The sequence below is a fragment of the Nannospalax galili genome, unplaced genomic scaffold (genome assembly GCF_000622305.1).
Source record: "Nannospalax galili isolate Female #2095 unplaced genomic scaffold, S.galili_v1.0 scaffold1951, whole genome shotgun sequence".
NCBI classification, from domain to species: domain Eukaryota; kingdom Metazoa; phylum Chordata; class Mammalia; order Rodentia; family Spalacidae; genus Nannospalax; species Nannospalax galili.
The window spans coordinates 1,093,332-1,113,236 of NW_008329136.1; the positions used below are offsets into that span (position 1 = coordinate 1,093,332).

At 44.1% G+C, this 19,905-nt stretch overlaps 1 protein-coding gene across 1 annotated transcript in view; it reads right to left on the minus strand.

The window, feature by feature from the left end:
- Nucleotides 1–251: 251 nt before the first annotated feature.
- Nucleotides 252–19,905, minus strand: part of Cd101 (CD101 molecule) — a 36,183-nt gene continuing 16,529 nt past the window's right edge. Inside the window, exons 6-9 of the mRNA XM_008833007.1 lie at nt 19,114–19,521; nt 15,093–15,503; nt 10,256–10,651; nt 252–493 (exon numbers count right to left, since the gene is read on the minus strand). Coding sequence (XP_008831229.1) covers nt 252–493; nt 10,256–10,651; nt 15,093–15,503; nt 19,114–19,521 — 1,457 coding nt within the window. The remainder of the gene's footprint in view (nt 494–10,255; nt 10,652–15,092; nt 15,504–19,113; nt 19,522–19,905) is intronic.

Below are 19,905 nucleotides of genomic sequence, written 5' to 3' on the forward strand. Positions count from 1 at the left end.
ACCCCAGGAGGTGAGATCTCTGTAGGGGCAATGACGCCATGAAGGATGCAGGGGTAAGAGAGGTAACACACAAAAAAATCACTTAACAGGGCCCCAGACAACATGTGCCTGAGACATGTCGTTTCTGATCCCTGGGTAACTTGGCCAAGCCTCAGACTGGTGACAGATGGAAGTAGGATTTGTTCAGACCCTGGTCAGCCCCATCCAATCCTGCCACACTCCCTCCATCAGCCACAGATGCTCCTCAGGATTCAGTAGCCTTCCTCTTCCTCTCCGGCTTCTGTCCCGACTGTGGTCAAGCCTCTGGTGGTTTCTTTCATATCTACCCACAGAACCTTTTCTTTCTGTGAGTAACTCAGCCGTGACAACTTCCTAACCTTCCAATATAAGCAGAGGAGGGGGATGAGCAGAAGGAGGAGCACAAGGAAGGGGCAGACGACGAGGAAGTGGACTAAAAATGCCGAGGAGCAGATCCGGGAAGAGAATGTGAGCTCTGCAACCAAAGAGAAATACAGAAAATAATCAGTGTTCAATTTATGTGGCCAATCCGTCACATATTCCTCGCCATGTATTGTGACAGGCAGGCACACGGCAAAATAACACAGTCAAGTAGCAGGAGCACTGGGAGGACGGGCCCAGGACACCTTCCCTACACGCGCATCCCTCTCCCCACAAGCCATTCCCAGTAACAGAGCTGCCAATGACCTACTTAAAACTACCAGCCAAAATGAAAAGAAAAACAAAAAAAGAAAACCTCTCCTTTAATCTTCTTCCCTCAGAAAAGATATCTATAATTCAGACCCCGTTCTCAACTGTGTTGCTGGCCCTGAATTTTTAACTGAGCTACTCCCACTGTTGCTTCTGAAACTCGCTGCACTGCACCGTCCTTATCAACAACCCTATGGAGGGCACTCCCTACTCACCCCAACCCCACACCAAGCAGGTTGCCCAGTTCCTAGCTCCTCACCCCGATATTCAACTGTCACTTCCTGCATTGAATTCTCTTGTTTGAGTGGATCCCACTTCTCCCAGACTTCTTGTCCTTGGGCACAGGTCTCATCCCTGTCTTATGCAGTCCTTTGTTTAGGCCTCGTCCTTCCTTACAACGGCTTGAGCATATCTGATAGTGTCCCCCAGTTCCAGGAACTCCCACAGTGCTCAGCAACATGTGCTCCAGAACTTTGGCTGATCTGAATTAAACTGGATGGACTGCAACCACAGGGTTAAAGACACTATCTAAACACATGCCAAAGCAAATGATCTTCCGGCTGTAGTAGTCCACTGGGTAGCACCATCAGTAGACCGACAGGCGAAGCATGCACAGACCCAACGTGGCTCCTGGCCACTCTCCAGGAAGCAAAGCAGAGAGAACTTCAGACACCACGGGTCCCAGGAAATGGTGTCCTGAGCCATTGGTTAAAGTCCTAGGTTCCAGGCACTGAGCAGAAAGTTGTGTTTTTAAAGTGCTATCAACCTCTCACTGTAGCCTTCCAACTATATAACATGGTATTTGAAATCTGGCCTTCTCTGAAAAACCTGATACTAACAGTAGCTGTGTTTTTCTCGGAGAATTGTAATGACATGAGTAATTTCTTGTTCAAAGGTTAAACTCTAGGATTTATGGAATTATAGATCCTCAGTGATAAAACAGGTTTAAGATTTATTTCTTATTTTATGTGTATATGTGTGTGTGTCTGTTTATGTGAGTGTATACCATGTGTGTGGGGTGCCCAAGGAGGCCAGAAGAGGGTGTTCGATCCCCTGAAGCTAGAATTGCAGGGGTTGAGCTACCTGACATGGATGCTGGGAATCTGAACTCAGGTCCTCTGTAGGAACAGCAAGTGCTCTAAATCACTGAATCACCTTTCCAGCCCCCTAAACACAGGCTTAATAGGTCATTTGGACTAACCTCCTGCTGCAAGAATTCCCTTTTTGGTATCACTGTTTCTGCACATGTTGAAGACTGCCTCTTTGTTGGAAATGAAGAGAAAACCTAGGCATTTAGTCCTGTTTGGCACTGTGTGCTCCTTGAGGGTAGGGCCTGTATCATCCAGAAGGCCTCATCAGATTCTGATGAATCAACTGGAGTGCATTCCCCACCAAGGACCAGGGTGGCCAGCGTGGTGTTACAGAGTGATGGTCTTAGGTGAACATTAGGCTGGCAGTTCTGAATGGGGCTGGAACAAAACTGCAGGGGATGGTGGCCTAGATTTCTTTTTTTTTATTCTCATTTGTATTCTTCAAGCTGCATTTGATTTTCCTTCTTGAAAGGTGAGCAATGACAGAGATGGATTTTTGGAAAAAAAAATCTTTTGGAGACAGGGTCTCAACATGTAGCCCAAACTGACCTTAAATTCACAATTCACCTGCCTCAGCCTCCCAAAGTTTGGCATTACCACTCCTGGTTTGGTTCTGAATTCTTTGCTGTCCTTTTTCTGCATTCTACTGGACCCTTCTCCCAAATGGTCCAGCCTGACTATAATTATTCTTCCAGATCTCATCTGTCTATACTCTCACATATGGCCAAAGGAGGCAGATTGCAAAGCTGAGTGTTCGAACAGATCAGACTGTTGCTCAGGCCACACCCACCTACAGGAACCTATTGCTTATGGTCACAGCCACTGTAAGGAAAGGGCAAGCCCCCTACTGAGAGCCTTTCTACAGGCTCCTCAGGGGTTCAGATGCTAGGGGAATGGTGGGCAGCCAGCCAAATGTACTCCCTTCCCCAAGGAGGGCTTATAGACCTCCAGTTGCCAGACTCCTGCGACATCAACAGGGTACCAGCATGGCCACATGCCCTACCCAGATAATGGGTACATCTCAACTAGATGTGCCCTTCTTCTTGTTTTTCCCACATCTTCAGGGCTGTACATCCCTTCCCTGGAATTCTTTCACCTCCCACTGCCACCAGGGCGTCAGAAACAGCCCAGCTGCAAGCTTGTGCTGTGAAAACTTCCCCTTTCCCTGAGACCTGTAAGAAGAGGCTCTTACTCTGTCCTGTGGGCCTGACCTCTCCTCAGAGCCCCCTCCAGGCTACTGTCTGCCAAAACTCTTTTAATAACCTTACTGAAAAGGACAATCTGCCTTAGTGTCCCACTTGGACCCCAGACCCAAGAACTTTCACTAAGAGAAGACAGAGCCACAGAGTATAGATATTAAGACACTGGCCAGAGGCACTCCCACAGAGGACAGTATTTCATTGAGAGGTGAGTTCCAATCTTCACTCTTCAACTTACACTTATGGATAAGTTACTCATCTCTAGTCATTTGTTTCTGCATCAACTAAACAAGGATAATAATAATTCCTAGAGCTGTGATGAGGTAATGCACAATATAACATTTAACACACTACCTAGACCATCTGCTGAGTTGGCAAGCAATAGACATTAGTTAGAATGCTCCTGGGAAAACTGTGAAACTCCCAGGCAGCCTTCTCCCGAGAGACCAGACAGAGAACAAGGCCACAGCCTGCTGATTCCTTAGGGACCTCAGTGCTGTGGTTTGGATCTGGAATATCTTCTAAAGGCCCATGGATTAAAGGCTTGGACTCAGCTTGGTGCCACTGGAAAGTGACAGAACCTTTAAGAGGTGGGGCCTAGTGGGAGGTCATAGGTCATTGGGAGCATTTCCCAAGATGCCAGGAGGTAAGTAGCTTCTCAAACTGCCTTATACTCTTACCACACTGGTCTGTTTTGCCACAGGCCCAAAGCCATGGGCCAACCAACCATGGCCTGAAAACTCCAAAACTATGAGAGAAAATAGGCCTTTCTTAAAGTTGATTATCTCAGGTCTTGTGTCACAGAAACAGAAAGCTGACTAACACACCAGGTTTTTCTATGTTTTTTCACAGGTTAAATCTCACCTTTGGGTCTCTAAGGTCTGTAGTTACCGTGTCTCCAGACCTGTGTGGCATTCACTCAAAAGCTAAATGGTTCCTTAGGAGACTCTGACGTTCTTTGTAGTCAAGGGAGGTAAAGAATTATGGGGTGAGTCTGTGGTGTGAGGGAGCTGCTAGGATGGCAGTGTGGTGATGGTGGCACTGTGCTGGCACACAGGAGGTAGGAAGAAGCCTGGCACTTGGCATTTCTGCCCCCGAGACTCTAGCCTTCGGCATGAATTAACTGCCAGAGGGCTCGACTGTTTTAATGGGGAGGAGGTTGCTCTTCTTAGAGCAATCTGCCATCAAAGGGCCGCACAGTGCACGCTCACACAGTGCTGAATTGGCCAACAGCTAGCAACTGTCAGCTCTAGTGCTTCTAAATTACCTCTCCAGGGAGGGCACTGTTTGCTCTGGATCCCACGATCACCATTTCCCACCATCTGCCTGTATTTGGAGGAGAAGTGGTGGCACTCAAAACCATTATGGTTTGGCATTTTGAATCAATCCAAGTAAGTGCCCAATGCTCAAAGTACAAGGCCTGCAAAACAGAGCCAAAAGCAACAACAATACTTCATCATGAGTGGCAATTTATAATTTGCCTCCTTCTGCCCACAGCCAAACACCACAAGGAGCCCTCCTTCTTGACACTCTCTCAGAAATACCGACTTAGAAGAGGTGTGGATAAGGGCGCTACCAACTTCTCCCCGCCCCCAATTCAAAACTTGGGCCATGTGTGGCCATTTGAGGAGCTGGCCCCTGCCAAGTTCTCTGATAGAACGTGCATCCCAGAATAAGTGACCCTTTACAGCTTCCTGTTTTGACCTAATTGGAGGCTCGCTTGTTCATTCTTTCATCAAGTGTTTGTTGAGTGCAATGTGCCAGATCTCGTTGAAGTCACTAGGGAATGTAAGCAAATGGTCTCTGCAGAAGCCTGAGTGTAATAGGAGTGCATGTCTCCTTTAAGAATCCACTAACTGAATCCTCATGTAAATAAAAGCCAGGAGATAGTAACAAGTATTATACTAACATAAATAATCCAGTCTCTCACAAAGCTTTATGGACTGGCCTATCAATGCATTAAACAATTCTTTAGAATATAACATTTAGGGGCTGTAGCTGTGTTGGTAACATCCTTTCCTGACATGTGCAAAACCTTGGGTCTGATCCCCAGCATCATATAGACTGGGCATGACGAAGCACACCTCACATCCTAACACTGAAGAGGTAAAGACAAGAGGATCAGAAGTTCAAGGTCATCCTTGACTATATGTGTGAGGTCAGCCTGGGCTACAATGAGACCTTGCCTCAAAAACAAAACAAAATGAAACAAAACAGAAGAAAGGAGAAGACATTATTCATATTCAGGGTCTGAAGGTGAGGGGAAAAGACTCAGACCCTGCAGTCCCTGCCCAGCCTTAGTGATGTGTAAGGAGGTGAGACAGAAAAGAAGAGACAAGGTCCATTTTCCCAGGACATGCATCTTAAATTTTCTGCCTCCATTCGAGCCATGTGCTCCAAGGCTGTTTTATATAGTCTAACTCAATCTGGCATGGTCAAATAGAGGGGGTGGAGAAGTGAGGATCAGTAGCAAACTATATTTGATTTGGATTCTGTCAGCATGCAGAATTGACACTCAGCAGGAGTGTAATTGTAAGCTGGTAAATATCTGAGCATCTCTTGGTTGTCGGGACAGACCTACTGCTGGGAACAAGACACCCAGAGTCTATGGTCTATGGTAAGTGTCCAGTAGTGGTGATGTGTGTTGAATAGGTAACTGGAGGCTAATGACTGAGGGAAGCTAAGTCAGAGACTGTTAGGATTAGGTATGTTTCAGAGGAGGATGGTGTGGAGGAGGATGGATGGTGTGGAATACACTGTCTTACCAGTTGTATTCACAGTTGGATGCTGGACTGTCAGTTGTATTGACACTTTCCCCTCTGCAATGTAAAGATGCTCAGGTCCCTACCAACTTCAACCCAAACAAAACAAAGAATTCAAACACAATCACCAATGCCTCTTGCTATTTGTTGTGGTCTTCTCTCTTTCCCTTTTCAGCTCCCTTGCCTCCTGATCCCTTATCTGCCATACTTTCTGTGACAGCACCAAACTTGGGTCTCCCTCTTCTAGTTGCTTCTTCCATTCTGCTTCACAGGCTCTGACTCTCCACCCCTCATACATGGTGGTAGACCTCAGAGGTCTATCCTTGAGCATCTTTACATTGATGCCTCCTAGGGTACAACTCAGGTGCAGTTCACATTTGAAAAACCCACTGTCTCCCAGACAGACCCCTCTTGATAACCTCTAGGTACTCCAAGCTCAATTCCAGCTCAGCTTATTCAAAAAAGGACTAATCTCCTCCTCTAAACCTTTCTCTGGCATTATTAGCCTGCTTGATAAATGGTTTCATGATCTGTCTAAATCCCAATCTAAATTTTCCTGTTTGGCTCATTCACTGCCACATCTATCTGTCTAACTGGTCTCTACTGCTTGTCTTTCCCCTGGACTCTTGAGCACTGCCTGAACTGAGACCTCTACCTGGTCTCATTGTCTACTACAGTTTCACGCGGCTCCTCCCACTCTGTCTGCTTCCTTTCCACCCCAGCTTTAGTGCTGTACCCAGTGAGAACTTTCTAAAATGTGAATTGGAGGGTGTCACTGCTGCCCTTGCATGTGTGCAGCAGCACTCCACAGTTGTCATGATAAAGTGCCCTCCTTCACTTGGTGCATGGGGGCCATCTGGGATCTGCGCATGCAGTGGTCTCATTTCTTGCCCTTAAACCACGTAGACTGCAGTTTCAGCCATTCTCGGCCGCTGAAATTCCCTGACTCCAATCTGAAGTTTTATAACTTTTTGCTCTCTTATGTACCTTTTCTTTTTCCTAAAACAGTTTTCTTCCTTTTCATAGGCCCATAATCTATGGACCCTGCCTAGCTTGCATCCCTATGTGACCCTTCAACTCAGGTCAGTTGTCCTCTCAGCATCCTGCGTAAAAGTCTTTGATGATACCTATCACAGTGAACTTGACTTCCTCCTTCTGGACTCTACACTCTGTGGAAACCAATTCTCTCATACATAGTTTGTGTTCTCAGATTTTATGATTATTTTTGAACAAATTAACCATTCTGTCACATAGATGGACATATACATATGTATATATGTATGTGTGATGGTTAGTGTTGTTAATGTGACAGGATCTAGAATCACAATCACCTAGGAGATGGGTCTCTAGGCATGCCTGTGAGGGATTATTTCTATCATGTTAATTGAGATGGGAAGATCTACTCACTGGGTGTGGCTCCATTCCCAGAGCTGAGATCTTAAATAAAAACGAGATTATTATCTTCTGTATAAAAAGGAAAAAGTAACCTGCACATATCTATTCATTGCTGTTTTCTTTCTAACTGCAGATCAGTGTGACCAGCTGCTTGACGCTCTTATCACCTTGACTTTCCCGCCATGGTGGATTTGTGCCCTTGAACTGTGAGCCAGGATAAATCCTTTCTCTCTTAAGTTGCTTTTGCCAAAGTATTTTATGACAGCAACAGGAAAAGAAACTAAGACTGTATATTTGTGTATATGTGTGTATGTACATGTTTAGTTGGAGACATAAAGGGAAAAGAATATCATTAGAACTGTCTGTACTGGGTTCATTAAACATAATTGCATTATGATCCAATTTTATGAGAAAGCTGAGCTTTAGAGAAATCAACCATGGTCTGATTTCATGGCTGGCAGGTGGTAGAGCTGTAATCCCAGCCTAGGCATATCTGATACAAACCCCTGTGGAATTTTTATCACCCCAGGTTGTCTCCTCAACCACCAGTCAGGAGCAGCAGGCGGAGGAGACCAGTCACTCCATCACAGGATTTCCTGGGAGGTCCTTGAGGTTAGTTGCAAGGAAAATCCTGTGGGTTGCACCCAGACTTGTGAGCTTTTTCCGAGGATACAAAACAGCTCAGTTTTAAATGTCTGCTTTCTGGAGTTCATCTTTTACACCTGTTCCACAAGGGTTTCACTTAGATATGCTATGAAGCATTTCACCTGTCTCAGAGGAGATGCGCTTGGTAGTCACCGAATCTGTCCTTTTTATGGTTATTACCTATTTATTTTACTGTAAAAACTGCTGATTCTATATAGCCTATGAATCCCAGTGGGGAAACATTTGTAGAATATGCCCAGATGTGTGTGACTACCTATAATTGTTGGAATGAAAAGCTGATTAAAAACAATTTCTACCTGGGTACTTGGAAGAAAAAAAAAGTGTTTGTGAAAATTTCACAGAGGAAGAGGATGATAGAGCCCTGGGGAATAAATAAAATAAATCTATAAAAATATTAGATAAAGTCTACTTCCAATTCAGGACCTCACCAAAATGCACCTCTCTCTGCCTCTGTGGAATTGCCATATACACTCTTTCCCTTCAGGGATTATCACTAAAGTTAGCTGATATCCTAGGAATGTCCCCTTTACTGATGGTTCCCATTTATCCTTCCTGGTGTGTGGTACCAAGACCTTACCTCTATTTCTCTAGTGGTTCTTGAAGGAAAATCAACCTGACAAATGACTGAACAAGCTGACCATCCATGCACCCTGCCTCCCCACATGAGGAGGGGGACACATCTATTATTTCAGAACACATAGCCCTAGAAAAAGACCTCTTGTTTCTTATCAGCCTTCTTTTAGATCTGGTTCCTTATTAACCCCCCTATCAGAACGTCCCATCTCTCCTTCCCAGATTCCAGAAAGGAGCCACAACGCCATCCAAGAAGGCACCCCACCTTCTGGGATTCCAGTAAGGCATGACCCCCTTTCTGGGATTTTCTGGGCCCACCTATAAATCCCAGACCTCTCCCAACCCTGATGCACAACCTTCGTTCCTATAGGAAGGTTGCTTGCCCCTTGTAGATAAAAAAGCTATCTGCATCTGTTGAGGTTGGATTCGATTCCTACTTCTTGATTCTCACATCACCGTCTCATCCCTAATTCTAACGTAAGTTTAGTCTTTAGCTCACTTTTTACCTGTTTGGATCTAGCCTATTGTTTATGTCTTTGAATATCACTGGAATGAAGCAGCTAAGATAATGGACTGGTGGATATTGTAACCAGCCAAGATTATTGGTCTAGCTGGAGAAATGTTTGCTCTTATTATTAACACATGCCTAATAGATGCCAATCATATGTCTGGTACTTCACTAGGCTGAGACCTTGGCTGAATAGGATGACCTTTCCACAAAGAGGACTGTTACTCTTTGGTCAAGGACTTCTGAGTGACTAACCTCTTTGCTGGAGCCTGTGAAGCAGCTCTGTGTGGCATCCTTTCCTTGATGTCTTTTAAAGCACAGTGATACAATGCATAGGACACCAAATGACCATTGCTATCATTTGGATCTTAAGTGGTCCCCAAAGATCTATGTAGTAGAGCCTTGCTCCTCACTTTGGTGCTATTAAGAGGTGGTGGAGTCTTTAGGGAGATGGGGTCTAGTGGGAGGTCTTCCTGTCATTAGAGGCATGCCCTCAAAGGGGATGCTAGAATGCTAGTCCCTTCTTTGTCTTTCCAGCCAAAAGGTGAGTGGTTTTACAGGAGCCACATGGCTCCTGCTGTGATGTGCCACTACTGGTTCAGAGTCACAGGGCCAACTGATTATGTACTGTAATCTCTAAGCTTTGAGTCACAATGATTCTGTGTCAGTTGAGTATTTGAAGTATTTGTCCTAGTAGCAGGGCCATCATTATTGAAGTACTGGTAGTTTGGTGAGGACACACACACACAGAGAGAGAGAGAGAGAGAGAGAGAGAGAGAGAGAGAGAGAGAGAGAGAGAGAGAGAGAGAGAGAGAGAGAGAGAGAGAGAGAGAGAGAGAGAGAGAGAGAGAGAGAGAGAGAGAGAGAGAGAGAGAGAGAGAGAGAGAGAGAGACAGAGACAGAGACAGAGAGAGACAGAGAGAGAGAGGCACTTATTCACTGAGAATGTTTTGGGTTAGTTTGGTTTGTTTTTCTTTTTGGACCAGGGAGTATCTAGCTGTAGCTGGCTGGCTCTGGTTCAGTTCAGTCAAAATGTAAAGCCATCATCTTGCTCCCCTCTAGCAAGACGTAGGGATGCCTGCTGCACAAGTTATTTGGGTGTTTATAGATGGGTTTTTTCTAAGGAAGGGAAGGGAAGAATGGGTCAGCTGTGCCCACTATTCCAATGTCTGTGCCAAAACCTTATGTAGACCTTGTTGGGTAAATGAGTTACTCTGGAGAAAGGCAGTAAAGTCGGAACCTGGAAATTGCCATCGACTTGTAGACAGAACAAAACCCAACTGGGAGGAGGGCATAGAGGAGAGCTGGATGTGACATTGACGGTGAATCAGTGCAGATTGACCCTCTAGTTACCTGAAGGCAACACCCAGAGCACCATCCGCTGAGACTCATGTGAGGCCTGGTTGATCCATTTGCCTGGATGGCTGTGTTGCCGCCACTCTGCCACCCTGCACCAGTACATCCCGGCATCCTCCATCTCCACCAGATGCAGCTTCAGGACGAAGTCTGTGGGAGAGGAACGGTAGCACTGCAGGCGCCTCCTGCGCCCCTCGACCCCGTATTCCAGCAGGCCATCGTACTGTAGGTGCACCAGCATTTGGCTTGCAGTGTCTTGTCTGCTCCAGTACCAGGTGACAGAGTACAGCGAGGCTGCGCTCTCTGAGTCATCCAGGCTGCAGTTGAAACCTGCCTCTCCATGCTCTGTGACATTTCCTGACCAGCTCACTTTGGAGACACGAACCTTACTTCCTAGAAGACAAAAATGGCAGACAGAGAAGAGCGCAGACTTTCAGGTGCCTCTGAACCATCTTGTTTCCTTTGGGAGATCCCATTTGGCATTCTTTAGACATTAAATCTCTCATCTTTAATATTTTCTGTTGATCTTTCTCCCTTTTTCACATTTGACAGAACACTTTTTGCTATGACTTGAGCTAGACGCTTCCCTTCATTAGCCTGACCTCTTGCCTGATAAACCCTATTACTAAAATATACACAATTTCAACAGGGTCCTTTGCTCTGGCCTGTCCTTGAACTTCCCCTTTGGTTTCCCACAAATGTTATTCAGAACTTGCAGCACCTCCTCAAGCTGTAGATTTCACCACTACCACACCTTCTTACCAAATCACCTTCTTCCACAACACCCAGATATTCTCTCTTGTTCAGACACAAGAGGAAAGAGCCTATTTGAGAGACAGAACATTTTGATACAAGTGTTAGAATACCACCAGAGGGAACTATTTCAGGTATCAGATTAGAGGATGCTTTAAACAAGCTTTTTATGTTTGCCTCTTCTCCCTCCCCGACGCGCCAACAGGTGAGGTTTTGGAACATATACAGAGTTGTTGGAACAAAGCAAAACAACAGCAATAACAAACACAAGAAATAAATCACAGTGTGCATTACATTTTCGACTCCACTACAAATTCAGTTATTAATCTATTTAAAATATTTTATTTACTATTTTTATTTTATTTGTATGAGTGTATTGCCTGCATGTATGCAAGTGCACCTATGTTGAGCAATGCTTAAGGAGGTCAGAGAGCATCAGATCCCTCTGGACATGGAATTATAGACAGTTGTCAGCCACCATGTGGGTGCTGGGAACCAAACCTGGTCCTCTGCAAGAGCAGCCAGTGCTCTTGACCACTGAGCCATCTCTCTAGCCCCCTTATTAATCTATTTTAAAAAGCAACTTTTTATGATCTTGGCTTGTGTGTTAGCCCAATAAATTATTACTCTGTCCTTCCTGGAGAAGGATGTAAAATAATAATTCATATAAAGTTCTCTTTCCTTGCCTCAAGTTAGTCTCTATTTTATTGCAAACTGGTTTCTAATCTCATCACTATATTTGAGCAAGGCCTAGTTCCAAGCTCAACCTTCAGTTTTGTTGTTGCTGCTGTTTGATTTTTGGTTTTTGTTTTTGTTTTTGTTGTAGTTCTCTCTGTGACTTTTGTTTATTTTCTTCTTGAAATTCTCTCTTCCTTGACTTGAGACAAAATTCCCTGCTACAGTGCTGACTGACCAGCCTGCCTCAGTGTCTTCCTGCACCTCCTTCCTTAACTTACATGATAGCTCAGGTTGTATAGTTGGCAACCCAGTCACATGTAGCTCACAGAGAGGTTTTGCTTGACACTTTCAGTATTTTAAGAAAAATTTAGCTGACTGTGAACATTCTCAAATTGAGAAATGCCACTGTATTATATTAGCTAGTTTTTCATCTCAGTGATGAAATATCTGAGCAAAACAACTTAAGCAAAGAAAGATTTATTCTGTGACTCATGGTTTCAGACCCCATAATCTAATAACTCTAATGGTCTACATGTCTATAAAACTGGTTGTATATGGATGGATGACAAGGTCCATCACCAGTTTGACCTGTGGCCGGGAGCCCTTGGACCTCTTAGCGTCTGTGCAGCTGAGTGTAGTGAAATGAATCCTAGGGAATCAACTTCCTAGGGAGCCCAGTATGAGGAGGGCACCCCAGTCATGGTGCTCTCATCTCAAGGAAATGTCATTAGAAAACAAAACAAAAGCATATACCTCAGGGTAGTCTAGAAGTTGCTTTGCAACCCAAGGTATCCTGATGTTGTCATCCTTCTGCCTCAGCTTTCCTAGTTGTGTGCCATCACACTGGCTTTCAAAGGAAAAGATTTTAAATGAATTTACCCCTTCGCATCCTTGAGTCTTCAATGGGTGGGTCTGGTCAATTTCTGAGAAGCCGTCAAGGCACCTTCCTTTCCTTTTCTCCTGGTGCAAAGTGTGTGAGTTCTATTTCAAGGCACTAATGACTAATAGTCATACTTGGCTCCAACTTTTCATTAGCTTCTTCCTTGGGCAGATGTCAAAGCTTTTCTATCTTTCTGCTGATTTCTGCTCCTAATTCTCACTGTAAATCTTTCTAAATGCAGCTAGCAGTAACCATTCCATAGCTTGAATGCTAATTCTCTCCTTTTTTTTTTTTTTTTTTAATCTTTTTTGACACGGGGTCTTTCTATAGTTCCAGCTGGCCTGGAACTCACTATGTAGACTAAGCTGGTCTCAATCTCACAGAGATCCTCCTGCCACTGCTGCCAGAGTGCTGTTATTAAAGGTGTCCGCAACCATGTCTGGTTCTCCATTCCCTTTAAGTTCAACCTCACTCAAGTCTTAGGGCATGAACAAAATATTTGCCGGAATGCAGTATGAATGGCCGTTAGTCCAAGTTCCAGTACAGCCCTCTTCTCCATCAGAAATTTATGAGCTGACTTTCCATGCACATTCCTATCAGCAGTCTGGTCTTCTGAGCTTCCACCAGGATTACCCACTAAGTTCTGCTTACAGAAGTCTAGAGCTTTTCTAGCTTGCCTCTCCAAACTCTTCCAAATTCCTCCCACAAACCAGTTCCAAAAGTTTAAGAACACTGACTGCCCCCCACCTTTCCAGAACCAATTTTCTATATTAGCTCTGCTGTTATTGCTGCTGTTGCTGTAACAATTACCTGAGAGAAAGAGTCTAAAAGAGGGAAATTTTATTTTGGTTCATAGTTTCTGAGGTTTCAGTCCAAGGTCAGCTGAATCCGTTGCTCTGGGTCTGAGATAAGATAGACTGTTATAGTCCTGGAGCATGTGACAAAAGCTGCTCTCAAGATGGACAGGAAGTAGGGAGGGAGCATGCCTTCAGTCACTGACGTCTTTGTCCCTCCCCTTTTCTTCCACCTGGGTCCTTAGCCTATTTGATGATGCCTTAGACATTCAGGCAGCTCTTCTCCCCTTAGTTAATTCTCTTTGGAAATGCTTTCACAAACCCAGAAGTGTACTTTACAGTGCTTCCTAATCCAATCAAGTTAACAATCAGGACTGTGAGCATTTCTTGATATATTAAAAGATCTGATAACACTGAGTCTATGTTTCTATATTTCTAGCTGAGAAGCACTGGCTTGAGCAAAGAGGTGTTGCCTCTTTAAAAGGTGCAGCACACACTGGCCAGGGTTTGGCTAAGATGCCTGGAGGCAGGGTTGTCAGTCATATGGGTGTGGTGTGCAGGAAGACAAGTAGTCTTGTGGGTCAGGGAAGGTAATGGATATAACTTAAGGCTGAAGTGTCTGGGGCATCCAAGTAGAAATGTGCAGAGGGGTCTCCAACCTGAAGCCTCAGGAGAGCTGGCACAAAGACTTAAGGTATTTATCTTGAAGTTGATAACTAAAGCCAGGGGAGTGTTTTAGAAGTTCTGAGGAAAGTGGAGACCAAGAAGCAAAAGTGCCCAGGATCTATCCCTGAGTAGCACTCGTGTTTAGCAAAGAAAGGATGAGGAGGACTCAGGGCAGCAGGAAGAGATCTCTTACTAAGCTATGGCTTTGCTCCTGCTTCTGAGCTCTCCAAGGGTAAGAGCTGTGTGTTCCTCATCTTTGCAGGCCCATTGCTAGCATATGGCAATATCCAATCACAATCTTAGTTTTATTGATGTTACCTTGAAAATAGTATTTTAAGCACTACATTAGATCAATTTATTTGCATTATGCTCTTGGATCTTGTCCAATTCCAAAACCTTAGCTGTGACACTCACTTAATTTTAATCAACCGTTACAGGTGACCTAGCCAATGCTGAGAGACCTAATCAAGCCTGTCCACATTTAGACAACAGCATTCCTAGACCAGCTCAAATAAGTGGAAGTTCCATTACATTTCTAAAGGTCTCCCGAGGTGGAGGAGATTCCCTCAGTAAGCCATTCCAACACTTAACTACTCTTATTTGCCTTATGTTTAGGTAGCCAAATGTTGAAAAGCAATTTCTCCACATATCCCCACAGAGTTGTACGGTTTCTGTTCACAGTGGGAGAAATATGCTTCGTATTACTCTTTCTCTGCCAAATTACAGTAGAGCCCCACTGGAGTGACACAGCTTGTTATTATAGAGATCTGGAGATATGATACCCTGGGTAGCTATACAAGATCAGGCTGCTGGGCTGATAAGCAAACCAATCAAAGGGATCTTGTTCCCATCTGAGCTTGAAACCTCAGATTGATTCACCTTAAACAACCTCCCTTCTTTTAGTGAGCGGCCACATTCTGCGATTACCTGTAAGTGAATATTATGGTAAAAATACAAACCATATTTTTATTTCTCATTATCCACACCTTAGAAGCCGCCTAAGAAGCTGCCTAAGGTGACCATCCTATAGAAAGACACATGACAATACTCTTATAAGGTTTACCTGTGGGTTTGAGTTTCAATTTTGTTAGTCCTGAATTCTTTCTTCCAAACATTTGCCAAGTGCCATTTGTAGACAAGAGCCATTCCTTCACTGTACAGTAGTACTGGCCCTGATCACTGTCTTCCATACTCAAAATGTGCAGCAGAAACAAGTCTTGGGAGACTTTCTCAGGATGAAATTTTTGTTTGCTCCGTGGGGTTTGATATTTCTCCCCATATTGTATAACACTGGTTTGGTCCATTTCCAGGATCTTCAGATAGGATGCATTTGTGGAAATGGGAGAAAAGTACCAAGTGATGGATAGTGGGAAGCTTCCAGTGGACCGGGACAAGATGCTGCATTCTACATGAGTGTTGGAGCTGACGGAGAGCTCTTGGACTTGGTTGTCTGTGTTCACGCTCAGTTTGTTCTCTGAATGAAAAGAATGAAGATAGTCACTTGGTTAGAAAAATAAAATTTTAAGGTAGCAGGGATATTATAGGTCACCGAGGGCTCCTATAGTCATCATGTATGCAAATTCCTTGTCCAGCAGCTTCCCTAACTGTTTATTTTGTTTTTGAATGATTCATGATCTGATGAAGCTGTTGTCCATTCCATCTTTGGACAGCTCTGACACACAGGTATGTCCAAACCACAGGCCACATATGACTGAGGACAGCTATGAATGGGACCTAACACTAAACTACAGTTTACAAACTTATGTAAAATATTACAAGATTTTGTTTTGTTTTGTCTTTGGTAACTCAATTATACATTTCTCAAACACGAACTTTGTAGAGGACAACGTTGTGTTAGAATGTCAAAAGACTGGACACACTTGTGAGAATTCTGTCTGACGGCAAGTTGGATTTTCTCTCTTACAACTTCCATCTACTGAGCCTTCATCTACCCTTGCTGTGTGGGGAGGGAGAAAAGCCTACCTCTCCCACATGATAATGCTGTATTGTTTAGACATAGGAATCTCTTCCATAGCATTTTGTGCATCAATTTGAGAGAAAGTAACACTTATTGCTCTGCCTTTCACAGGATTTCTGGATTTCTAACTTTTCAAAGTCTAGTTAGAGCTGCCTTCAAACATGAGTAAACACAGGAAATTGTGCATGGACTATTACATCTTTGTCTCTTTACAGTTTCTCTCCTGTGAGAACATCATATGGATATGGAGTCTACTATCTCTTAACCCCAGTGGCTTTCTACTTTTTCAGAGATGCACAATAAATCTTCTTACAAATCTTATTCTCATTTCTTGCTGACCATTCACTCCGCTCTTATTAACATTGCCAGTAGGTCCCTTTACTCTTCCTTCAACAAGCATTTATTAGCCACATACTGTATCCTATCCCAGACTATTCCAGGTACTTTCAGTACCTCCTCTCAGTGGATCACAGTTTAGAAGGAGAGACAGGACAGGGACATAGACTTATAGACTATAGCATTGGTCACCCATGCCGAACAGAGTTATGCAGAAATATACAAGGTATCAAGATCACCCAGCAAGGTCATCTAACCCAAGCACAGGAGGGAGGAGAGACTTCTTGGAGGAAGCAACTCTGAGCTAAGTCTTGAGAGTTTAGAGCAATTATTTCCATGAAGAGAGAGCTAAAGAATTTCATACAAAAGAAGCATCTTGCATAATGACCTTGAAAGTGAGTGTGAATGGGGATTATTTAAGAATTACAAATAGTTCAGTGTGGTTGAAAGTCAGATCCAAGACGGAAAGTAGGAGATGGACTGGGAAGACAAGCACATCAGGCTGTAGCTCTTTCACATCTTGGCATGGGAGCTTAGACATAAGGTAGGCACAGGAGTTCCCAACCTGTGGCACTGGTGTGTAGTGAGGACACAAGGAGCAATGTGAAGGGTTAGTTTGGGGAAAAAATGATTTGGGGCCTGACACTGAGTGTAGGTATATCTCAGAAGCAGTTAGATAGGAATCTGGAGATCAGAAGAAGAGAAGCCGTTCTGCATCATGGACTTGGAAGTTGTCAATATATGGTTTGAATAGAGATGTGCCAACTCAGGGGAGTGAGGAGATTGAGACAAGGACATGCCAAGCTTGAATCCAGAGGAGCAGTTGTCTTTAAAGAAGGAATCTGCTCATTTGGTAGATATTTGTCTATCAGGCAGGAAGATCAGAAGCTCAAGGCCATCTACATAACAGATTTGAGGCCATCCTGGGCTACACAAGACCCTGTAAATGTGAAAGAAAGAAAAAAAAAGAAAGAAAAAAAGAAAGAAAGAAGGAAGGAAGAAAGAAAGAAAGAAAGAAAGAGAAAAGAAAGAAGAGAAAGGAAAGCCAAATGCAGTGACACACACTTGTAATCCCATCACTTAGTAGGCTAAAGCAGGAGGATTGAGAGTTTCAAGCAGGCCTGTGCTTAAAAAAAAAAAAGGAATAAAATAATGATTGATGAAGGAAGAAAATTCTATACAAGAGACTAAGATGGAATCACCAGTGTTAGAAAGAAAACAAAGAAAATCTCATGCCATAAGGGCCAAGAGGGGGAAAAAAGAAATTTGAAGAAGAAAGTTTTGTATCAGCAATTTCAAAAGTCACAGAAAGGACAAGAAAATTAAGGCATGAATTAATGAACAAGCTCATTACTATTAACAAAAATACTGCTCAGCATCACAGAGAGGGTGGAGGTACCATGTCCGGGCATCTGCTTTAGGTATCAGTCACTGCGCTAGGCACAGTATAGAAGAACCCCAGTTCAGGTACACAGCATCAGTTTACAGGTACAGTAACTAAAGTGGGGATAGAATAAGTGAGTTGTCCAAACGCAGGGCTTACCATAACTGAGCGATTTCAAAGTCTGTCACTGGATGAATGCAAGTCAGGAGAGAGAAAATACATGATGTGGTAGAACTTTGGCTAGGCTGGGTTTTACTGTTAGCTCTTATGTTCGATTACCAGTTGAAGAGGTTGATTATACATGACTGGAACCATAAATTCTCTCTTATACATTAACATGCTAAAATAAGTAGATAAGTGTATTCTAATGGGATTTATATTATCCCTACCACTAGGGGAGACATTCCAAACACTTAATAGCTGCTGGGGCACGGGCAGTGACTGACCTAAAAGATTGTGTCTCCTCTAGAGTAAAGCCCTTGAGGCCCCCCCCCCCCCTGCCAGGCAGTATCCTTCAGTTGCTGGGCAAGAGCAATACAAACTCATGGGCAGATGTGGAAGGGGCACTGAACAGTGGCTATTAGCTGGTATGGAGGTGTTTCAATGTTTTAACAACTAATGAGCTCATCACATGTACACTAACTTAATGTCATTGCCTACTGCTTACTTTAACACTACAAATAAGGTAAGTGGTATTTTATGTTTATTCTATAACTTACATAAGGCAAGAGGAGTTTTTGCTGTTGTTGTTTGAGATAGAGGCTCATTATGTAGCCCAGGCTGGCCTCAAACTCACAATCCTCCTGTCTCAGCCTCTTGGGCACTAGGATTACAGGTGTGTATCATCACACTCAACAAGAGATTTCTTTTCTTGCTGTCTCTTTTCTTTTTTAAAAAATATTTTATTTATTGGGGCTGGAGAGATGGCTTAGCGGTTAAGAACACTGGTTGTTCTTGCAGAAGACCTGGGTTCAAATCCCAGCACCCACATGGTAGCTAACAACTGTCTGTAACTCCAGTCCCAGGGGATCTGACAGCCTCTTCTGACCTCTGCGGGCATTGCATGACATGGGGGCACTTACCTACACACAGGCAATACACGCATACACATAAAATAAAAAATAAATTTAAAAAAATATTTTATTTATTAGTTTTATTTTATGTGTATAAGTACATTGCCTGCATGTATGTAAGTGCACCCATGTCATGCAAAGCCTGCAGAGGCCAGAAGAGGGTGTTGGGTCCCTTGGAACTAGAGTTATAGATGGTCGTTAGCTGCCATGTGGTTGGTGGGAATCGAACCCAGGTCCTCTGCAAGAGCAGTCAGTGTTCTTAACTGCTGAACCATCTCTCCAGCCTTTTTATTTTAAAGCAGGGGTTAATTACCTGGTAAGGTGACAGCTATTCTCAATGGGTTAGAGGTGGCAGATACCCTGGCCAGGCCACTTGTACAGAGGGATTGTCTGTCATAAACATCCACTTTACACTGGTATACTCCCGCCTCTTCTGCAGTGGCATCGTGGATCAGGAGTTGAGAATGAAATGGAGACTTTGACACCTTCGTCCTCCCGTGGAACTGGGAGAGGAAGTCTCCCCATTCGATAGTGCCGTTATGGCTGATTCGGATTAGCTGATGGAAGACTCCAGAGCCAGCTGGTTGGAACTGCCATGTCACAGAGAATGGCAGCCTGAGCTCAGAATAGTTGACCCCCACAACTCTGCAGGACAAGTAGAAGGTGCGTGTTAACTTCACCTGTGGCTGACGGCTCATCAGATTAACTTGCAAAATTGACTCTGCAGAGGGAAAAGTGAAACACACTTCTAATATGTTTATCAAGACCAAGCGCAGCACTTTCAAGGTTTCTCAATGCCACCCTTCACACGGGGCCACAAATTTGTGCCTCTGGAGCACCATGACTCTGGGGGTAGAGGCTGGTTCACAGTATAATCTGTCCTGAATTCCAACCTCTGTTCTCCAAGTTTACTCCCTTGCCTACAACTGTTCTCAGCAGTGACAACAAACAGGCAGTGTTTCCACAGTCTGCTGTGTGGACAGCTGTGCTGAGCAACTGGAACACTCCGGCCTGGGCTGGCCTCCTTCCTCCCACTCCTCCACCCCCACTCTCGGGTTCAGTGTCACTCTCTTGCCCATGCTAGAAAAGACTGTGATGACAGGGC